At 32.3% G+C, this 19,815-nt stretch overlaps 1 protein-coding gene and 1 non-coding gene across 2 annotated transcripts in view; one reads left to right on the top strand and one right to left on the bottom strand.

Annotated features, from left to right (window-relative positions):
- Positions 1-1,864: 1,864 nt before the first annotated feature.
- LOC126003223 (U6 spliceosomal RNA) lies at positions 1,865-1,971 on the top strand. Its single transcript, XR_007493756.1, has one exon. It is a non-coding gene; the product is annotated as a U6 spliceosomal RNA (small nuclear RNA).
- A 10,414-nt stretch (positions 1,972-12,385) lies between these two features.
- Positions 12,386-19,815, bottom strand: part of UNC13C (unc-13 homolog C) — a 278,305-nt gene continuing 270,875 nt past the window's right edge. Inside the window, exons 27-29 of the mRNA XM_049768904.1 lie at positions 18,550-18,642; positions 16,902-17,061; positions 12,386-14,223 (exon numbers count right to left, since the gene is read on the bottom strand). Of these exons, the coding sequence (XP_049624861.1) occupies positions 13,938-14,223; positions 16,902-17,061; positions 18,550-18,642 (539 nt within the window). The 3' untranslated portion in view covers positions 12,386-13,937. The remainder of the gene's footprint in view (positions 14,224-16,901; positions 17,062-18,549; positions 18,643-19,815) is intronic.

Below are 19,815 nucleotides of genomic sequence, written 5' to 3'. Positions count from 1 at the left end.
TGAAAAATATTTTATTAGTTTTTAAAAACTAGCAATTAAAATATGGAATAAACATCTACTTTTTAGCAAGAAATTACTCCTAATTCAGTACTTAGGAAGTTAGGGTTACTGTTGACAGTTTATTGAGGACCATGTTGTGCCAGAAATTTAATACAGACCTCTTATTTACAAAAAATGCTATCAGCCCATATATTGTATACAACCTGACTGTTAGCTGTTTCTTGTTTGTTTTGTTTTGTTTTAGGGCCTCACTGGGCGGCACTCAAGGATTATACTCCTGGGTCTCAGCTAGAAATCTCTCCTGGCAGGCTCAGGGGACCATATGGGATGCCAGGGATCAAATCAGGTCTGCCTTGGGTCTGCTGTGTGCAAGGCAAACTCCCTAACTCCCTACCACTGTGCTATTGTTTGGCTCTTACCTGTTTCTTAATAGATTTATCTAAGTGTGATTAATTATTTAAACTAATAACATATTTTTTTTTGGTTTTTGGGCCACACCCGGTAGTGCTCAGGGGTTACTCCTGGCTATCTGCTCAGAAATAACTCCTGGCAGGCACGGGGGACCATATGGGATGCCTGGATTTGAACTAACCACCTTATGTCCTGGGTCGGCTGCTTACAAGGCAAACACCGTTGTGCTATTTCTCTGGCCCCAATAACATTTATTAATCTAGCAAGGGATAGAATTTTTTGTATAAATGAAAGTATTAATGAATATTTCCATTATTATTATTGTTATTCTGATATTGAATCAAAAACTTAAACTTTGGAATAAATAAAACTTTATTTATATTTTTATAAAATATTTGAGTATATAATATAATATGTGTTGTGGGTATACAACTAGGGTTAATTTAATAAAAAGTAGAACAGATCTGTAGGAAACCTGAGGAATAAAATTCATCTCATGGGAAAATAAGTAAGCTGAATTCGTTAAAATTTTTCTTCTAAAAATACATATTCTGATACATAAACAATGCTACATGTTAACTGTAAAACACACCATGTCACATGGGTGCTCTGCCACTCACTGAAATTCACATTATAGGTTTACTTTTTATTTTTCCCCACACTGTATTTTCCATAGATAAAGAAGTAAGGGGCAGTTACATAATCATGTAACAGGCCTCAAAAGTAAAAAAAGAAAGAAAAAGAAAACATTATTTAATATGAATTTAGCTAGAAGAAAAAATAGTTCAAGCAGGGAAAGTAAAAACATGAGATAAAATAAATGTAACAATATAAGATTAAAATAATACTAATATTTATATCATATTTGGGGGTCACACCCTATAGTGCTCAGGGGTTACTCCTGGCCCTATGATCAGAAATCGCTACTGGTAGGCTCGGGGGACCATATGGGATGCCGGGATTTGAACCACCATCTTTCTGCATGCAAGACAAATGCCTACTTCCATGCTATCTCTCTGGCATATTTATATCATTTCAAAAACCACTTATTCAGGAGCAATATTCAGTAGTACTGAGAATAAACTTGGCTAGGCAAAACGATCTGATTATTTTGTCATGCAATGACTCTTGATTATACTAAACTTGAAAGAATTTACAGAGTTATGTAGTATACAAAGTCAGTACATTTGTATGAATTGAAAAAAAGGAGTAGCAATCTAATAACTATTAAAGGAGAAAAATGTACAAGTGTATATAATAAATGGAAGTGTGGAGACCAGCTAATTCAATTTTCTTGGATAGGGATTATCAAGTGTATTTTACTAAAAAATACCAAAGAAGTATAACCTGTGTCAAAAAGTGGTTCATAAGATAGAAACTAAATTAAAATAGCAAAGTAATGGATAAAAATTAATACAATTGATAAAAAATTGGTAGAGTCAAGAGATATCCTGTGCTCTCTTTGGCAGCACACATATTAAAATTGGAATGATACAGAGAAGATTAGCTTGGCCCCTGCGCAAGGATGACACGCAAATCTGTGAAAAAATATTTTTTATCCTTTGTGACACAAAAGAAATGGAAAATAAAGTGGAAAGGGAAATAAATTCATGGGGGAGTTTATGAGCTGCTGGAAAATGATAATATAATACCAGATTCCTATTATACACAGTTTCCGCCCACTGAGTCTCTAAGAACTCAGGGTTTACTTGCCCCAAAGGAGCACTTTATCTCTGAAATTGAAATAAAAGAAAGATTAGGTAAAATATGCCCCCCACAAATAGAATCAAATGTTTCTTGCTGATGAAGTAGATGTTTATTCCAGATTCTAATCGCCAGTTTTGAAAGACTAATAGAAATATTTTTCACCATAGAAACATAATTTTTTCAGAAGGTATCATCCTATAGTAAAGAGCAATGCATGTTTGAAGTGGTATAGAGATTACTACTGGCTTATACAAATAAATCTAAGGAATATTTTAACACTCAGAACTAGATGCTGATTATAATATTCTTAGAAACTAGGTCTTGGAGGTATTCAGAACAATAATAGCCTTTGTAATGTGTTGCTTTAAAGATAAATCAGACTAGAACTAAACTCTAAATTTTTGAGACAGGAAGACAGAAAACTACATATTCAAGTGAAGACATTGAGCAGATGGGATAACCATGTACTGGGACTCTGGAACAAGAGTTAAATGTTAACCAACCAAGGAGCCAGAATGATAGCATAGTGGTTAAGGAATTTTCCTTGCACAAGACTGACCAGAGTTTGATCCTCAGCTGGTCTTCCCATATGGTCCTTGGAGTGGTTTCTGAGTGCAGAGCCAGGAGTAACCTCATGTTGATGGGTGTAGCACAAAACCAATCTTGATAAAATATAATACTCACGTGTATGTATATGTATTTATATATGTTTTTTTTGGGCCTCACCTGGAGGCGCTCAGAGGATACTCCTGGCTCTGCTTTCAGAAATCACTACTGGCAGGCTCGGGGGACAAAATGGGGTGCCAGAGATGAAACCTGGATTGCTTACATGCAAGGCAAACGTCCTCCCTGCTGTGCTATCTCTCTGACCCCATTATTTATATTCCTGGTATAATAATAACTAAGTACCATGGATTAGAGAATTTCCAGAATTATTTATTGCTTTTAATACATAAAGGTACTTACATATGTAAATATGCAAATATGACAGGGACTGGAGGAAGAAAGTTCAGGTGTTAGCACACTTAACCTGGCATTTTTAATGTATGCACTTAAAAATACTGGTGAGAGAATTATAAGGATATATGTGATTCTACCTACCTCTATGAATAACTTTTAAACAAATATGCAAATAATAGGTTTAATGGGCTATCTTTTGAGATATAAAAATATTGACGGCTTAAAAGTGTGTTGGTACTACAGACAATGTCTTGGATTGGACAAACTAACTTGCCTGGAGCCTAGAGTTGGTCTTGTGCCAGGAAACTTCAGGGGTAGGGTCTCCTTGTATTTAGGCCAAGGTTTTTCCTTTCCATGTCCCTCATATTTTGGTGGGCCTATGCAAACAATAATTGCCACTCTAACACCGTTTTTACTGTGCTCCTTTGACTCTAATACTATGCCTTTAATGTTTAAGGAGTTACATAAGTTTTATGGCTTTATATTGCTTTGTGTGCTGCTAAGAAATATTATAATGTATTACAATATGGGGACCTGAGGGACAAAGTAATTGTACATAGGTTTTGTTTTATTTATCTTAATGTTCTTTGCCTGAAAGTTTAAAGTTAAGATTTCAGCAAGGGGACTTCTTCTGAGAATTCTGTTTATGGGTGATTGTCCTTCCACTGTAACATTACCTTGTCCTCTTTCTTTGTATCCTTGTTCTCATAATTCAAAATAAAAAATTAAAAAAAATTAAAAAAGTATCGACGACCAGAGTTTATTTCACTATGGCTGAGCTGTGAGTTGTAGAAGGACTTCCCAGGAGCAGATTTGGATGGTGGAATAACAAAATACCATTACACCTCTGTGCTACCTATAATTATCTGCTCTAATATTTTTTTATTATAAATGTAAGAATGCATTTTTTTGTTAAAAACAAGCATTTTGATGACATTGAAGTAGCCTCAATATTCAAAGACTGGGAGCCTGTAAAAATTGTACTGATAAAATAAGCTCTGTGGGTATCCCTCACACTTAATAATATAGGAAAAAGTACATTTGCCTTTGAGAATGTCTACATAAAAATATTCATAAGTCTGTATTTTAGAATTCAAACTCTGAGCTGGGAATGGTTGGTAGAAACCCAGGCACATAGTAACAATATTTAAAGGGCATCTGACTACTATTTTGGGGATATTTTGACAATATGTAGTTAACAATGAATCCTAGCTATTTGCTTTTAGTAGCCCAGTGCTTTACAGAGAATTCCCTTTTCTATTTTTTTTCTTTTTTGTTTTCTGGGCCATGCCCAGCAGTGCTCAGGTGTTACTCATGGCTCTGTGCTCAGAAATCTTTCCTGGCAGGCTCGGGGACCATATGGGATACCAGGGATTGAACTGGGGTTCATCTCAGGTTGGCTGCACTCAAGGCAAATGCCTTGCCGCTGTGCTATCACTCAGGCCTCAGAATTTTGTTTTCTGAGTATGCTCTAATGTGAAAATATTTGGAAACATTTCTCTAATAAAAGATATTTTCACTACATTTATGTACAGATGTCAATACATATATAATACGAGTGTCAAATAAACTATTTTTAACATCTTCAATTTTTTTCTGCAGCTTATCTACTTTTGATTTTATTCACTTTTAGGTAATGCTTCCAGAAAAAGTCATTAAAACTTAATTATAACAAAGTACTTTCACAGGATTTCTCAGTAGAAACTAGCCTTGCTTTGGTGCATTTTTCACAATAGAAACCTTTTCATCCAGAATGGAATAGATTTTTACATCCAGCTTGCCACCTGCTTGCTATAGATTCCCAGCAGGCATACACCTCTCTAAGTCATTAATTTTTTTCTCATTTCATTTCATTTCATGCATATAATGAATTGCTATTGGTTGTTGTTTTGGGATATGAGTGAATTGTAGCTGTCATCTCTAGGGTAGAATTAGTTCCTGCTATTTCTGATGCTATTTGTCTTCATTAATCTTCATTCTTGCTCCATTTGACCTACATAGGTTAACGTGACTTGAATAGCTTAATGTGCCTATTTGTTACCAACTAAGATAGAAAGACAGGCATATGACGCAGACAAAATTTTCTGTAAATCTAAATTATATGAAATTCTTTATATATGTCATTTTATTGTTATTGTTAATTTAGCCCTGTTTTCTTTTAGGTAAATTTTGTGATAACTGCTAGCCACTTAATTTGTATACCACAGATGTGTGGGTGTAAAACAACACTTCACAGATTCCTGAATTCTGAAATTTTAAGAACATTTTTAAATTTAATTCAACAAACATTTTAAATTACAAATATTTTACCTAGTAGTTATTTTACTACATTGAAAATTCTTGAGGTGGGTAGAATGGCTTTATTTCTTTCAAACTTCAACTCTCACATTATATATGTATATATGTATATATCTGTATATATCTATATACATACATATGTATATAGTATGCATATAAGGTAATTGAGGAGGCTATATAATGCAAACACACACAAAAGTTAATTGTCTTTAAGAGATGTAAAATTAAATCTTTTCCAGAGGATATAATTTCAAAAACTAGAAGCTTCGCATACATGATCTATTTTAGTGCTTAACCATGAAATGTAATTAGGCATTATCATCTTTTATAAAGCTCAGAGAGATGAAATACAGCACATAATTTTGTTTATAATATAGTTCATACAAGTAGACAGGTTCAATGGTTATTTCTTTTAATTTGCTATCCTTCAAATGAATAAATAGGCAACCTGTTAACCATAAGGCAAATAATATTCAATTTATCTTACCATATTTTCTGGCATGTAAGACCCCCTACTTTTCCTGTTAAAATATAGGGTTTGGGCTATATTTGCTATATAAAATTACCTCTCTTTTAACTCATACCAAATGAAAATTTAAAAAAGTAAGAGAAAAAGAGTAGAACTTTCAAAGGTTAACAGTATATGTTTAATAAAGTAGACTTTGGAATGCCAACAATCATTTTACATTTGTCATTTGTAGTGAGTGACTGATTTTTTAAATTGTGATCTACATTGAGAGCCTGGAGAGGGGGCTCCACCAAGAGCAGCTGGCTAGGGTGCAGTGATTAATAGGACAGCTAGAGGAAGACAGAGGGCCTCCTCTGTGTCCCATAAAAGCTGAACAGAGGACTGAGGACCGGAAAGCCGCATACCAGCGATTACACTCAGTGACTGGATGGGATGCAGCTCTCAGTAACTCAGCTCCTCTCTGTTCCCTGAAAGATGAATAAGGACAAGCAGAAGACTGAATGATGATGCCTGGCAGCTGGATGGGATGTGGTGTTAAGAGAGGGGCTGCTCATTCGTCCCTGAAGCTGGTAGTAAGTTTCAGCATGCCGTATTCTGGCGTAGAAGACGACCCCCAACTTTTAAGAAGTTTTTCATGGGTTCAAAAGTCATCTTATACGTCAGAAAATACGGTATATTATTTTTTGGAAGAGGACTCCCAAGTACTCTTCAAGAATCTGAGTGATAGAAGCCCTAGTGGTACTTTTTATAAAATGAAAGTATCTAAGAATACAAAGTTTAGATTTTGTGGGGTCAGGTTTTACCTAGCTCATCCAGGAGGTGCTGCAGGGGCCTACAGGGTGGCGCCAAACAATACTGTCAGCATGTGTTTCTGAGAATGAAAGTCTGTTCAGGCACCACAGTCACATATTAGTCATGAACCCTGACAACTCTATTATATTATTTTCTAAATTTTGCTATTAATTCATGCATTCGAGTAAATATTTTTGATATTCTGTTTTATTGCAGTCACTGTTCTTTTGATAAAATTTCTGCTTTAAGTGACTATATTTTTTTAAAACATGGCTTTGGTGTGCTTTCTATTGTAATCCAAATCATAAGCCTTTATATTGTTTCTTTCTTCATAAAAATATATATCATATTTATATTTTTGTAGTTCCTGGTCAATATATTAATTTAATGATGACTTCAAGGAGCCACAAGATAGTTTTATAGACACCACAATTTTCAAAATTGTCATGTATTGACATTTATAAATCATAATTTATATTATTGATATAAGAATATTGTTAATATATTGATGATTTTTGATAATATTGACATTCAGAAATCTGAATAATTAATTACTAAAAGTATTTAGATATCTAAAATTTAAAATATATTTGTAGTATATGCAAACAATAAAACATAATTAGTTCCCTAATTTCCAATGCAAAATAAAAATAGCAATTTAATTAGTAAAAATATGGCACAGCTTACCTTGAACAATTTTTCACCTAGACATAGCATTCTATATTTCTCAAACTAATTTTAAAAATTCAATAATATATTTATAGTTTCTTATATCAAGGTCTTTAATTTATTTTTTAATAAATTATATTTTATGTTTTTATCTTCATTTATTTATTGTTTTTATCTTTATTTAAACACCATAATTACAAATATGACTGTAGTTGGGTTTTAGTCACAAAAAGAACACTCTCATTCACTGCTGGTTCAAATGCTTACTGTCTAGTCCAGCCTTTCTGGAAAACAAGTAGGGTATTTATCTTGCATATGGCCAAACTGGGTTTGATTCCACAGCATCACATATTGTCCCCTGAGTTTACCAGGAGTAATTTCTGAGTGCAGAGCCAGAAATGTGGTCCAAAAATGATAAATAAGAAATTACATTAGGATTTTAATTTAATCATATTCTGTCTCACTTTATTATTTATTTATTTTTAAATTTTTATGGAAACCATTGTGAATTACAAGTCCTTCATGTTTGGATTTCAGGCATACAATGACAGTGAATTAGGGCCATTTATATCACCAGTGTTGATCTCCCTCTATCAAAGCTCCCACTGTACATCCTAAACCTTCACTCTTAGCCCCCTTGTCTCCCAGTGTAACAGTTTAGATTGTTCTAGTTTGGATCTCTTGATTCTATTGTTGTTGACTTTGGCCTTTTTTAATCTTCACCAATGAACCATCGGCCACTTGGCCCCTGGCCACCATCCTCTTTTTCTCTTTGTTTTCATCTATTAAAAAATGAGATGACATTTGATTATACCAGTGTCTCTTATCCTTTCTAACACCTTCAGACTATGCCTTTATGCCAATCAGCCACAGCAAACCACTCTCAGTTAAGTAACAATCACAAATAGAAAATGTCCCCTGAGGGGCACTAGATTGGCAGTTAAAAACCATTTGTATTTGTTTTATGGATGCTTTCATGACTCTTCACAGTAACAATGTGATTTAACCAAGAGTTTGAATATTTCTCAAAATATTCTTGAAATCACACTTTAGGAAACCTGATTAGAATCTTATCCTGGAGAAGTTGAATTGTACTTTTTTGAGTTTCAGTTTACCCATCAGGGGAAGTAGTTCCATCTGCTTAGTTTGCTGATATATCCGTTGAGCTTAGAAAAAGTCTAATATATCAGTATATGGAAAAAGTATTTGATAAGGACTACATCAAATTTTTTGATTATTTCCTATTACAGAATATCACTAACATTTCAGTACAACAATACATCTGACAGGACTGTATACTGATTACGGTTCTTAGTAAATAAGAACTTTCATATCTCCTTTTTCAGTCCCTAAAATAGACAATATTCTAGCTATGATGCAGTGGATGGTTTTATTAAATTAAAATAAATTGTAACAAACAAAAAAGATTAGTCATTCAACATTATATATGTAATACCCACAGTTCACACTGACTTGTTTAACCAAAGATTTTAAAATGAAACATTAACTATTTCAATAGCCATTGAAATTTTGTCATAGAATACTATGCTGCCTTTGTTTGCTACCATAAATCAAATTAAATTATATAGAAGCAGTTTCATATTTCTGAGGACCATGGGTAGTCTGCCTAACATTTAGAATTATTTTATTTAGAAAAATGAGGACAAAACATTCTTTTAGATAAATTATTTTCTAAATCCCAATGGGCTATGTTTTTATTCCAAATTGTGAAAACTTCTCTCATTTGTTTACCACATACATATGTAGATTGAAGAATTAGGCAAAACTTTGCTTAATTGCAGTCTTACCAGGCCCTGATACAGAACTTCTCACTTCTCCTTATTGCTAGTTTCCTATTTAATTGGATGTTTAACCCCACAATGAGAGCTTCTGTAGAAGAGAATCATTCAAGAATTTGTAAATAACCCAGATGCAACATAATACTGAGCTGGGAAAGACAAGTTTTGCTCTGAGAACAGACACAAGGTTAAGAAATCTACTTTACTACTATTATTAAATGGTTTTGGAAGTCTGCAATGAAGCAATTAGACATAAAGAAGAAATTAAAAGAATTCTAAAAGGAAAAGAAGATGAATTATCATCAGTAGATGATAACATACATATGTCATCATGAAAATTCCACTAGAAAACTCTTAAAAACAAGTGTAGTAAAATTACAGGCTTTAAAATAAATACACAAAATATTTATTTCATATATATTCATATATTTCATTTCTAAATGCAAACAATGATCTAGAAGAAATAAAAACATCTATTCCAGTATCCCTGGGGCTAGAGAGATAGTACAGGGGTTAAGACATTTCTTTGCCTTGCATGTAGCTGTGGCATTGCATATGGTCTCCCTAGCATTATCAGAGTTACTCCTGAGTAAAAGGTCAGGAGTAAACATGACTACAACCAAGCATAGCCTAAAAATCAAAAAAAGAAAAAGTTAAACAGTGCCCTCAAAGGAATCAATTTAACAAAGTAATGAAAAACCTATAAATAAAAACTATAATCATCTATGAAAGAAACAGAAGAGGATACCAGGAAAAAAAAACAGTATTCTACATTCATTAATTGAAAAATTATTATCAAAATGATTATCTTACTCAAAAAATTAAACATATTTATTGAAATTCTTATTAAAATACCAATAACATTCTTTAAGAAACTTAAAAATAATCTGAAATTAGCTTAAAAAATGTAACAGGATGTTTAGAAAATTATTAAGTTAAATGTATTTTATATATACATTGAGTAACATGTATTACTATTTTGGCTTAAATCTGGCTGGAGTAGAATTCAATTTGGTACGAGCTGGTATGTCTTATGTCTTGTAATATGTTGTTGGTGCCCTAAGTGTCACATATTAAGACTTGCTGTGTGGTTGTTATTTATGGTCCCACAAATTCTAATGGAAATTACAAGAAGAAAAACAATTCATTCACTAAAGACTTTCTTTTTCACTCATTAAAAGTTAAGTGAATTGGGTTACAGAACTAGTATAGGAATTAAGGCATTGAGCTCAGCTCAATTCCAGGCATTTATTATTCATTTTATTATTATTTATTTATTTAAAGAAAATGCATTTCAAAGTTGACATAGTTGATCATAATATATTTCCAGATAAGTGAAAGAAAAATTATTAAAAATAGAAAGAAAAAATAAAATATAAGAGAAGAAAAGAAAGAAAAAAGTACAGTAGTAAGCACATTTGTGAAAACTATTATATCTCTAATGAAGTCATTAATACAATGGCAGAAGGTTTAGTAAGCTTGAATATTAGTTCTTGGTTATTAGTTCTTAGTTATTCTGTTAAATAGGGATGTTTCTTTAGGGATGACAGCATCAATAATGAAGTTGTTTAGAAATTCAAATCAATACTACTGTTACTATGACTTTTAGGGGCATATACTCAGCTGCCAGGCCTCCAAGAAGAAAGAAGATATGAGGGGGAGGGTGCTTGCACTTGTTCCAACAAGCCTTGGTGATATCAGCCCCCCCAAAACTGACATATGAAGTGTGGTCAGTTTGGTGTTCCCAAAGGAAATCATAGAGGGTCCTGGGCCTTCCTGGTTAGCCAGTTTCCTGCTGCATGGGCTGGTGTTACCACAATCTTTGATGGCTAGGTTTACATCTTGTTATATCTTGTTACATCCATGGAGCTGGCCTGATTCCAATTTGGCAATTGCTTTTGTGCCAGCTGCCAGGCATCCCAAAAGAAGGAAGATATGGAGGGATATCTCCAATGGGAATCATAGCGTCAAAACAATAACTTTAGTTTACTATTTTAATAAAGTTTGGATTCACAATGATAACATAAGTGGAAGTATTATGTAAGAGGAAAAATGTTATAAAAGTAGATTAAATTAAGCAAATACTAAAAAACTACTCAGCCAATAATTTTAAGAGACCATTTAAAACCCTAACTGCCATTTCTTAATGTATATCATATTTTATAATTATTACCATCTCTCAAATCATTATGATGTACACCTACAATTAAATTATCAATAATATGGCAAATTTTTAGTTTAATTTTTTTACTTACTGTTGCTATTCAATTTTTAAATTGATGTTATTCAATTTGATGCTATTTGTTTATACCCTATATACTCGAGTATAAGTCAACCTCTCTAATTTTAATTTAAAAACTGGGGAAACTTAGTGACTCAAGTATAAGCCGAGGTGGAAAATGCAGCAGTCACTGTTAAATTTCAAAAATAAAAATATATACCCAAAACAATTACAGTAATTGAGGAATCAGTAGGTTAAATGCTTTTCAATATTTATTACTAAAGAAAACTGTAACCTGGCAACAATAACTTTAAACTTTAAATAATGTACAGAAAACCATAGTTTAACATGTAAGCAAGCTAAATCACAAAGGTTAAAATCCTTCAAAACTGTATTCCTCTTCCTCCTCATCTGTATGTGCAAACAGAGCTTCAATTGGATATCTGATGTGAGGGTATCAGCAATGACATTGTCACCGTCACTGAGTTTGCAGATATCATCATCACTGATGTTGGTCTCATACAAAGTGCAGAATATTGTGGGTTAAATAGTTCAGTGGCATACAGTTCAGTTTAGCTGTCTATCTATTCAGCTCAGCCATGACGTGGACTGAGCTGAAGCACTACCCTTCCAGCAGACGGCAAAAGATAACTGGAGACTATGTGAGTTTGACTCGAGGCACACTCATGGAATCAAATAACCTGTATGACCCAAAATATAAGCAGAGTTCGGGACTTAGGGCACAAATTTTGTGCTGGAAAAACTCGGTTTAAACTTGAGTATATATGGTATGTTGATAATGCATTTTCATGAATTCAACATTATTCAGAGATATATACTTGCTGAGAACTTTTTCTCTTTCTTATTTTCAATGTCATTATCTTAGAATATATCTTATATCTTATCTTATCTTATATTTATAGTATATCATATATGACATATAAGATATATATAATATATCTTATAATATAATATAACATATATAATATTGTACTCTTTTAGGTGAATGAAAGTCTCTAGACTTTTTTTTTATTATAAGAGTTAGTAAACACAAACAAATTGAGAAGTGTTCCTGGAGTTTTTATTTGTAAATAATGAAATGTTCATGCATCATTAAAATAAAAAAGTAGAAGGTACAACAAGAAAGTATTTCATGTGCTCAGTTACAACCATTTATTAATTAATGCTTATGCCAAAGGATTGCATTGGAGAAGTCATTAACAAAGCAATTTCCTAACATTTTAACATGAATTAGTGGTACTCACTAAAATACACTTTTGTACCTAGGAACACAGAATGCTTCTCAAAGTTGTGATAGTATTCATTTTCCTTCTTACCACATCTTACTAACTTGTTTACAGAATGGGCTCTTGTTCCTGCATTTGTACTGTCTACTAATAGTTATGACAAAGTACTGTTCTATATATAGCCAAATATTTATATAAGGCTATAAAATGTCAAGTCATAAAGTACAGAAGATACAAATATTCATAAACCATATCATATTCAGCAACCAATCTAGACATATTTTGTGCCTTATTGTTTTTCTATTGAGTCAAATGAATCATTAGGTTATAAATACCCTAAGTTTGAAAACTGTAAGCAATTTCTCAGGCTTTATTTTACATAAATTTTACTACATAGATGAAGACATGACTTTTTTGCTCCAGTGCAATAGATAGTTATGATGCATTCAGTATAAATTGCTGAATATTTTTAAAAGAAAAAGGGTTTAACTGATTATAGAATTAAGTAAATTAGGATATAGTTATAACTCTCAGGAAAAAAGACAATGCACATGCTCATCATAGGTAATTTTAAGAATTAAACCTGCCATATTCTTTCTAAACTTCTGATCATATGAGCTAACGTATGAAATTCAGTAAGGTCAAGACACATGTTAGATGACAAGTGCATCAATTTGTTATTTTATTTTTCAAATGCAGTGATTATGGCAGTTTTAAAGAACAAAAATCGTCGTATATCAAACATTGTTAACAAACTATTTAGCATTGCTTTGTATAAGTTTGCTTTAATAGCATATCTTCACAGTGATATTTCAGAAAGGCTGAAAAATGGTTAGCATAAAATATTTCTATCTTGACTATTTTTAATTTGTATGCAAAATTCATCACAATATATCGGCTACTATAAAATTACAAACTCTTTCTAGATGTAACTGCAGTTCTCTTATGATAGAAAAAGGTTTTGTAAGACATCTACAAGAAGGTAAGACTAAATAAAATAGAATTTGAGAAACAAACAGAACTCTGAGCTATGGCAATGTCAATGAGTTTAACAGAGACAACTAACAAACTCAAAAGAGTGATTTTCAACCAACTTAGTAGAGGAGAACGTGGTAGTGAATAAAACAAATCTTTCAAAATAGATATTATACTTGATATAATAATTTTGGCACTTCATGGAACATTTGTTTTCCAGGGACCAGAATTGGTATAAAAGTTTGTCAGATTTTCACATACCTTGTATACATTGTACTTGAGTACTGGCAAACACTGAAACACAGTGAAAAAAACATTCCCGTATATTTGCACATGCATGCAATAGTCAAAGTGTTTACTCTTGAAGATGGTTCCTTGCAGTATTGGTTTCAAGCATTCTCTTCAACAGATCTCATTTCGGATTTAAGTCTAACAAATTCTTTAGCCACGTCATCACTGGTTCTTTGCGAAAGTATTCTAAGAATAGTCAAACCAGTTTCATCCATAGAGACATTTTTCAAAAGAGGATACCATGCTCCATAGCTCTTCTTTTCAGCGATGTTCTGTAGCTGAATAACTGTCATTCCAATAATTCGATCTTCTCGAGCAAAGCAGTAATCTTTCACGGAGAGATGCAGTTCATAGGATCCTGGATGGTTTTCATTACCCAGAATGCTAGTGGATTAAAATACACAAAATTTTAGTTTACTTCATCTAGACATCAATATACTTCTAAATTACTATGGAAATTTGATATATTTATCAGTATATCACAAATTGAGTACCATTATATTAATTCCGCTGAAATGTCCATTAAATTATACTTAGTCTTTAAGAAACTTTTACTTGGACATATAATTTAAAACTTCTCTAGTCCTAGACAGAAATAGAAAATAATTTAGAGTATTTTTTACTTATTGGGTTTTAAACATAATACTAGGAACCAGAACTAAAATATTATGAGATATTAAAACATAGGATGGTCTCTTCATTGATAGAGGGTTAAAGGTAACTGGCTTTGAGTTAGAGATTCTGGGTGAATTCTCTGTGCTTTTACAACATCAGTTATTGTTATTTACATTTTCTATGCCTTAGATTCATAAACATATTAATGATACAGAGGCCATACCTTGGAGGTAAGGGAAATATTTCATACTCTTAATTAGTAGTATATAAGTTTCCAAAATCACTGTCTCTGCGAGATGGCATTTTCTGATCTAATATTTTACACGGTGTCCTCAAAGCAGCTTTGTTACTGAAACTATGTATGTTATAGATAATTTGCAATTTCATTTACATCGTGAAAACTTGGTGGGAATAAAATGATTAGGATATTATTATAAGAGCCAAATATTTTAAAGAGCCTGTGTAGCAAGGATAAGTAAATTCATTAGTAATATGGAAAATAGGAGTAACTAAAATAAAAAAAATTTCTAGGGCACATAAAAAACAAAAAAATTAAGAAGCTATTTTGAAGTTCATCTGTAAGTACCAAGTATACAGTCTTAGGTTTCCCCATTTTATCTATTTTAAAATCACTTTATGGAGATTCAACTAGTTGCATTAATATGCAGATAATTCTAAAGTAAGAATCAACTAAAATATTTTTCATTTCTTCTTGGATAATTAATGTATATCTTTAGATTAATTAAAAATGATTTTCAGCTTCTTATTCTGTTCTCTCAGCATATCTCTGTTTTCTCAATTAGTAAAGTCAAAACTCTGTGGGTCATACTTTTTGTGTGTGTGTGTGTGTGTGTGTGTGTGGTACACCCGTTGATGCTCAGGGGTTACTCCTGGCCATGCACTCAAAAATCACTCCTGGCTTGGGGGACCATATGGGACATCGGGAGATCAAACCTCGGTCCATCCTAGGCTAGGCCATGCAAGGCAGACTCCTTATCTCTAGTGCCACCGTGTCGACCCCTCTGGGTCATTCTTGATTTTACTCAGTACTAGATATATGCCATTTACCTAGTTTAATCTACTCTCTTCATTTCTCTTTACAATGTGAGGTTAATTTGTAAGTACTTCAACACTGGGATTTTCTATGTTTTGGCTTTCAGATGGATTTGATCAAGAGGGAATACTCTTAGAAAATCATAATAAATCAAGAGAGTGAAGCCATACTTTCCTGCTTCTTGTCTGTGAAGTTTCTGAAAATTTTGTTTCTAACTACAGAAGGGAACTTGAAATTTCATATGAAGTTTTCTCTCTTTTAATTAAAGAAACTGTCCTTCCTTTTAGTCCAGGGCACATAACTGTTTCTTGAAATTTCTCTATTTCAAACACATTCTATTGTAAGTAAACTTACCTTCAATTATACTAAATTGACGGTTCTTGGTAACATATCTTATATACTTTCTTTTAGGTTCCCCTGCCTTTCCTCTTCAAGTTCTATACAATCTTTTTCACTGTGTATCTATCTAGAATTTTCCAACATAGTTACATCTCCCTGCTACTGATACTTATTTCTTGATTGACCTGTTCATAATAATTTTATAACTATATTATTGATTATGGTAGAATAAATTTAAATATTTGCCCTTGCTTATTTATGAATATTTTTATACATAAATACATTATTAGAAGCAAAACAAATTGCTCATGTTCTCACTTAAAATATCTTTCAAGGCATCCTATTTAATGTAAAATATAGCCTTGTCTTTATTTTGATTGCTAGACTCTAGTAATGTTGTTGACTCTATAAACTCATTTTACCACTCCCTTTTGCTTACCTTATATTGTTTTATAAAAGTTCCAGACATGTTTCTATATTCAATTCCTTACACTAGGAACTATGAGTAACCTGAAATGCTTTCATTTCTCTTCACAGACATTACTGGTTATTTTTTTTTTTCAGGTTTCAATTTAAAGTTGCATGTTCAGAAAATTTAATGGTGCACTCAGTATAAGCAGTCAGTCTTCAATCTATTTACAGTACCCTAGTTTAATTATTTACACAATACTCACTATAATATGATCAAATTTTCAATTACCATAGTTCCTCAATTTTAGTAAGTAACATGCATCAGAACAAAAGCCTTCTATTGCAATACTTAATGCTTGTGCTATGATATGATATATGGAGGGCACTGGTATTAAGGAGATGGGTGGAATGAAAAAAAAACTAAAAGCATAGTTTTCTTTATTAATATGAGATACTTAATGCTTGTGATATGATATGATATATGAAGGGTACTGGTATTAAGGAGATGGGTGGAATGAACAAAAAAACTAAAAGCATAGTGATAAGGAATGATTAAGCCTAAAAGCTTTGTGACCTTTAGCAAGCTCAGTGTCCATCCTAACGAAGAGCCTGCTTGAATAAATTAGTTGGGTTCAAGACTTACAACTGAAATGTTTCATTATACTTTGGTGACCATGTGTTGCTCTTCGTCTTTGTGCCTTGTTTTCTCTTCTTGTCTCCAAGGTTAGGTCCCAGTATGCAAACTTCCACAAAGGGGCGGAACATGGTTGTTGTCTGCCAGTTTAGGTCATTGATAGCAATCACTAAAAACAAAAACAAACAAAAAAGCATTCTAAAAGTGTTAGAGCAAGAGAAAGTATAAGACATTAGCCTCTTCTTTTGGTCATTATTTAAAAAATTTAACTTAAAAAAGAAATGTGGGAAGCTATAACGTGCATTAGCGGAAGTCTTAGACCAACTGACAGGAATATACCCTGGGAGAAAAAACAATTTTCTTTCTAGAATCTACTTGATGGGATTTTCAGTTCTAAACAAAGTGACAATGGTATGTTCTTATCAACACAGGTTATCTGATCCATTATATATAATAACAGTTCTACTTTTATAATAAAATGTTAGTTAATTTAATTAAAAGTGTATGAGGGTATAATGTTGAATAAATATTATTGTACTAATAAATATTGTAAATATTATTTAATATAAGTACATAATATGAAAATATAAAATGTTTCTATTATGTTATTAATTTTTAAATGATCATTACATTCACATTGTGCTATTATTATTATTATTATCATTATTATTATTATTATTATTGGTGTGTGTGCATGTATGATATTTGCTCCATACTCAGCAATGTGAAGGATTTATTTTTGTTTCTGTATTCAGGTATAATGCCTAAAAGTGCTCAGTGGGCCATATGTAGTACTGGGGGTCAAACTTAGTTTAGCCAATGGGCAAGGCAGGTGACTTACCTACTTTATTATATCTCTGCCCCAAAATTGTGTTTTAAAATACAAATCCATTATATTTAATCACTTATTAAAAAAATCAAACCAGTTGCTAAACATCATATGTAAAAGGTTGGTATATGTGTAAATAATGAAACATGGTAATTTAACATGCCAATAACAAAAGTTAATTTACAAGTTATGGAGCCAATCTAGGCACTAATATTTGATAAAAATTATTGACACTAAACACAGAGAAATATTCAATCAAATGTTTTAAAATGTAATCACAAATCTATTTATACCATTTAAATACTGTAAATAATATGGATTAGGAGCCAAAAAGATAGCACACGTGTGTAGGCTCCTGCCTTCCATGTTTCTGACCTTAGAGCAGTCCCAACAGCAGCACTGTCGGGGGATGCTTCTGAGCATAGAACCAGGAATAACCTTTGCGGTCTCAAACTCGCGACTCGCGAGTTGTTGCGGCCTTCCGTACAACATTTTGTGGCCGCGACCGGCCTTCAAATATGCGATTTTTATATCTGAAGGCTGTCCGGGGGCCACAAAATGTTGTACGGAGGGCCGCAACAGCTCTCTGGCCGCGCAATGTAAGTGTGACCTCCAAATCTCTGTACCAAATAATAATGGGTTAACTGTCTGTTTCATTATGTTTATTTTTTCTTTTATTTTAAATTAAAAGCCTCATTTCTAAGCATGCCCTAATATAATTTGATACACAGTTGAAGAACAAATTCAGGGAAAATGCATTTTAGATATCATTATGACTTTGAAGTGAAATTTTAAAGGATAGTTAACTTATCTTAATTGAAAATATACCTTTCACAATGACTTTATGTTCTCCAGTTCCTGGTATAGCAGTGATGTCCACATGAACAGATATCTGACCCACAGAATTTTTGGAAGAGCGACCTGCAAATTAGCAGAATTTTACTGGCTTGAATTTTTGTATACCTTAATGAAGGATATCTGCATTCTCTGCCTAAGAGTATAAGTTGTCATTATACAAGCGAATACTTCCTTTAATTTCACACAATAACTTTTGATAAAGGTTCACTAAGTTAAAATTTCTGTGCAGGTGTGAGGCTTGAATATGCTTAGGCATTGAAGTTAAATATTTATTTTGTCCTTATAAATAATAACACACTTATTATTAATATTTTATTGAAAAATTTTAAGTAGCTTTGCTAGGAACTTAATAAAGCTCCATGTATTGCCCATATACGAGGATGCATCATTACTTTTTATTACTTTACTAATATTTTTCCAATGTGCCATATCACAGCAGTAAGGTACAGATGTGGCTGATTCTCAGAACACTTGCCTAAAGATGCCCATTATAGACCAGAAAGGACTAATATACAAAATATTGTTGCAAAATTGTGTGCTGTGTTCAGTATCAAACTCTGTATTCTATTCTATCCCTTTTCAGTCAACAATGAGCAAAGCACCATGATTTCTACTAAGATAAACTTAATTTACAGTAATGGTTACATTCTTATGTTACAGTCTTTTTTGTGAAATAATATATGGGTAGTTATAGCAACTCTTGGTATGTCATATATAAAAATTAACATAGACATTTTCCCTACAAATAGAAGCACACTCTGTAGATATTTACTTTATTTTATTTTTTATCTTTCTCTTGAAGTATAGAGATAATTCTATTTGTGCAAATAAATCTGGGTTGTTTCCAGATTCTGGCTATTGTAAATAGTATAGAATTTGTGCTAGGAGTGTGCCTTGCATCTTGAATTCTCTAGTTTTAATTAGTAAAATATCAAGTGCATAAATTGTATATTAGTCATCGATACAAATCTATACTAGGAGAATGAAGGAAATTCGTACCTAAAATATATTAACTATGCATACAAAATGCAGAATAATGTTGACATGATCCAATTTAGAGGTGGTGAGGAAATGATATGCTATATGTATGCCTGATCAGAAATCTTGGAGATTAAACATAAAAGGATACACAGAATAAGTAAAATCAGCTGAGTGCTTTTTCTTGAATTTCCTTGAAATTCACATGATCTGATTTGTTTGGAGTAAGCATTTTAGTTAAAAGAAAGATAACTAAAA

Source organism: Suncus etruscus, chromosome 2 (assembly GCF_024139225.1).
Source record: "Suncus etruscus isolate mSunEtr1 chromosome 2, mSunEtr1.pri.cur, whole genome shotgun sequence".
Lineage (NCBI taxonomy): Eukaryota > Metazoa > Chordata > Mammalia > Eulipotyphla > Soricidae > Suncus > Suncus etruscus.
The sequence above is the reverse complement of the archived record's forward strand: the minus strand, read 5'-3'. Positions and strand labels throughout refer to the sequence as shown.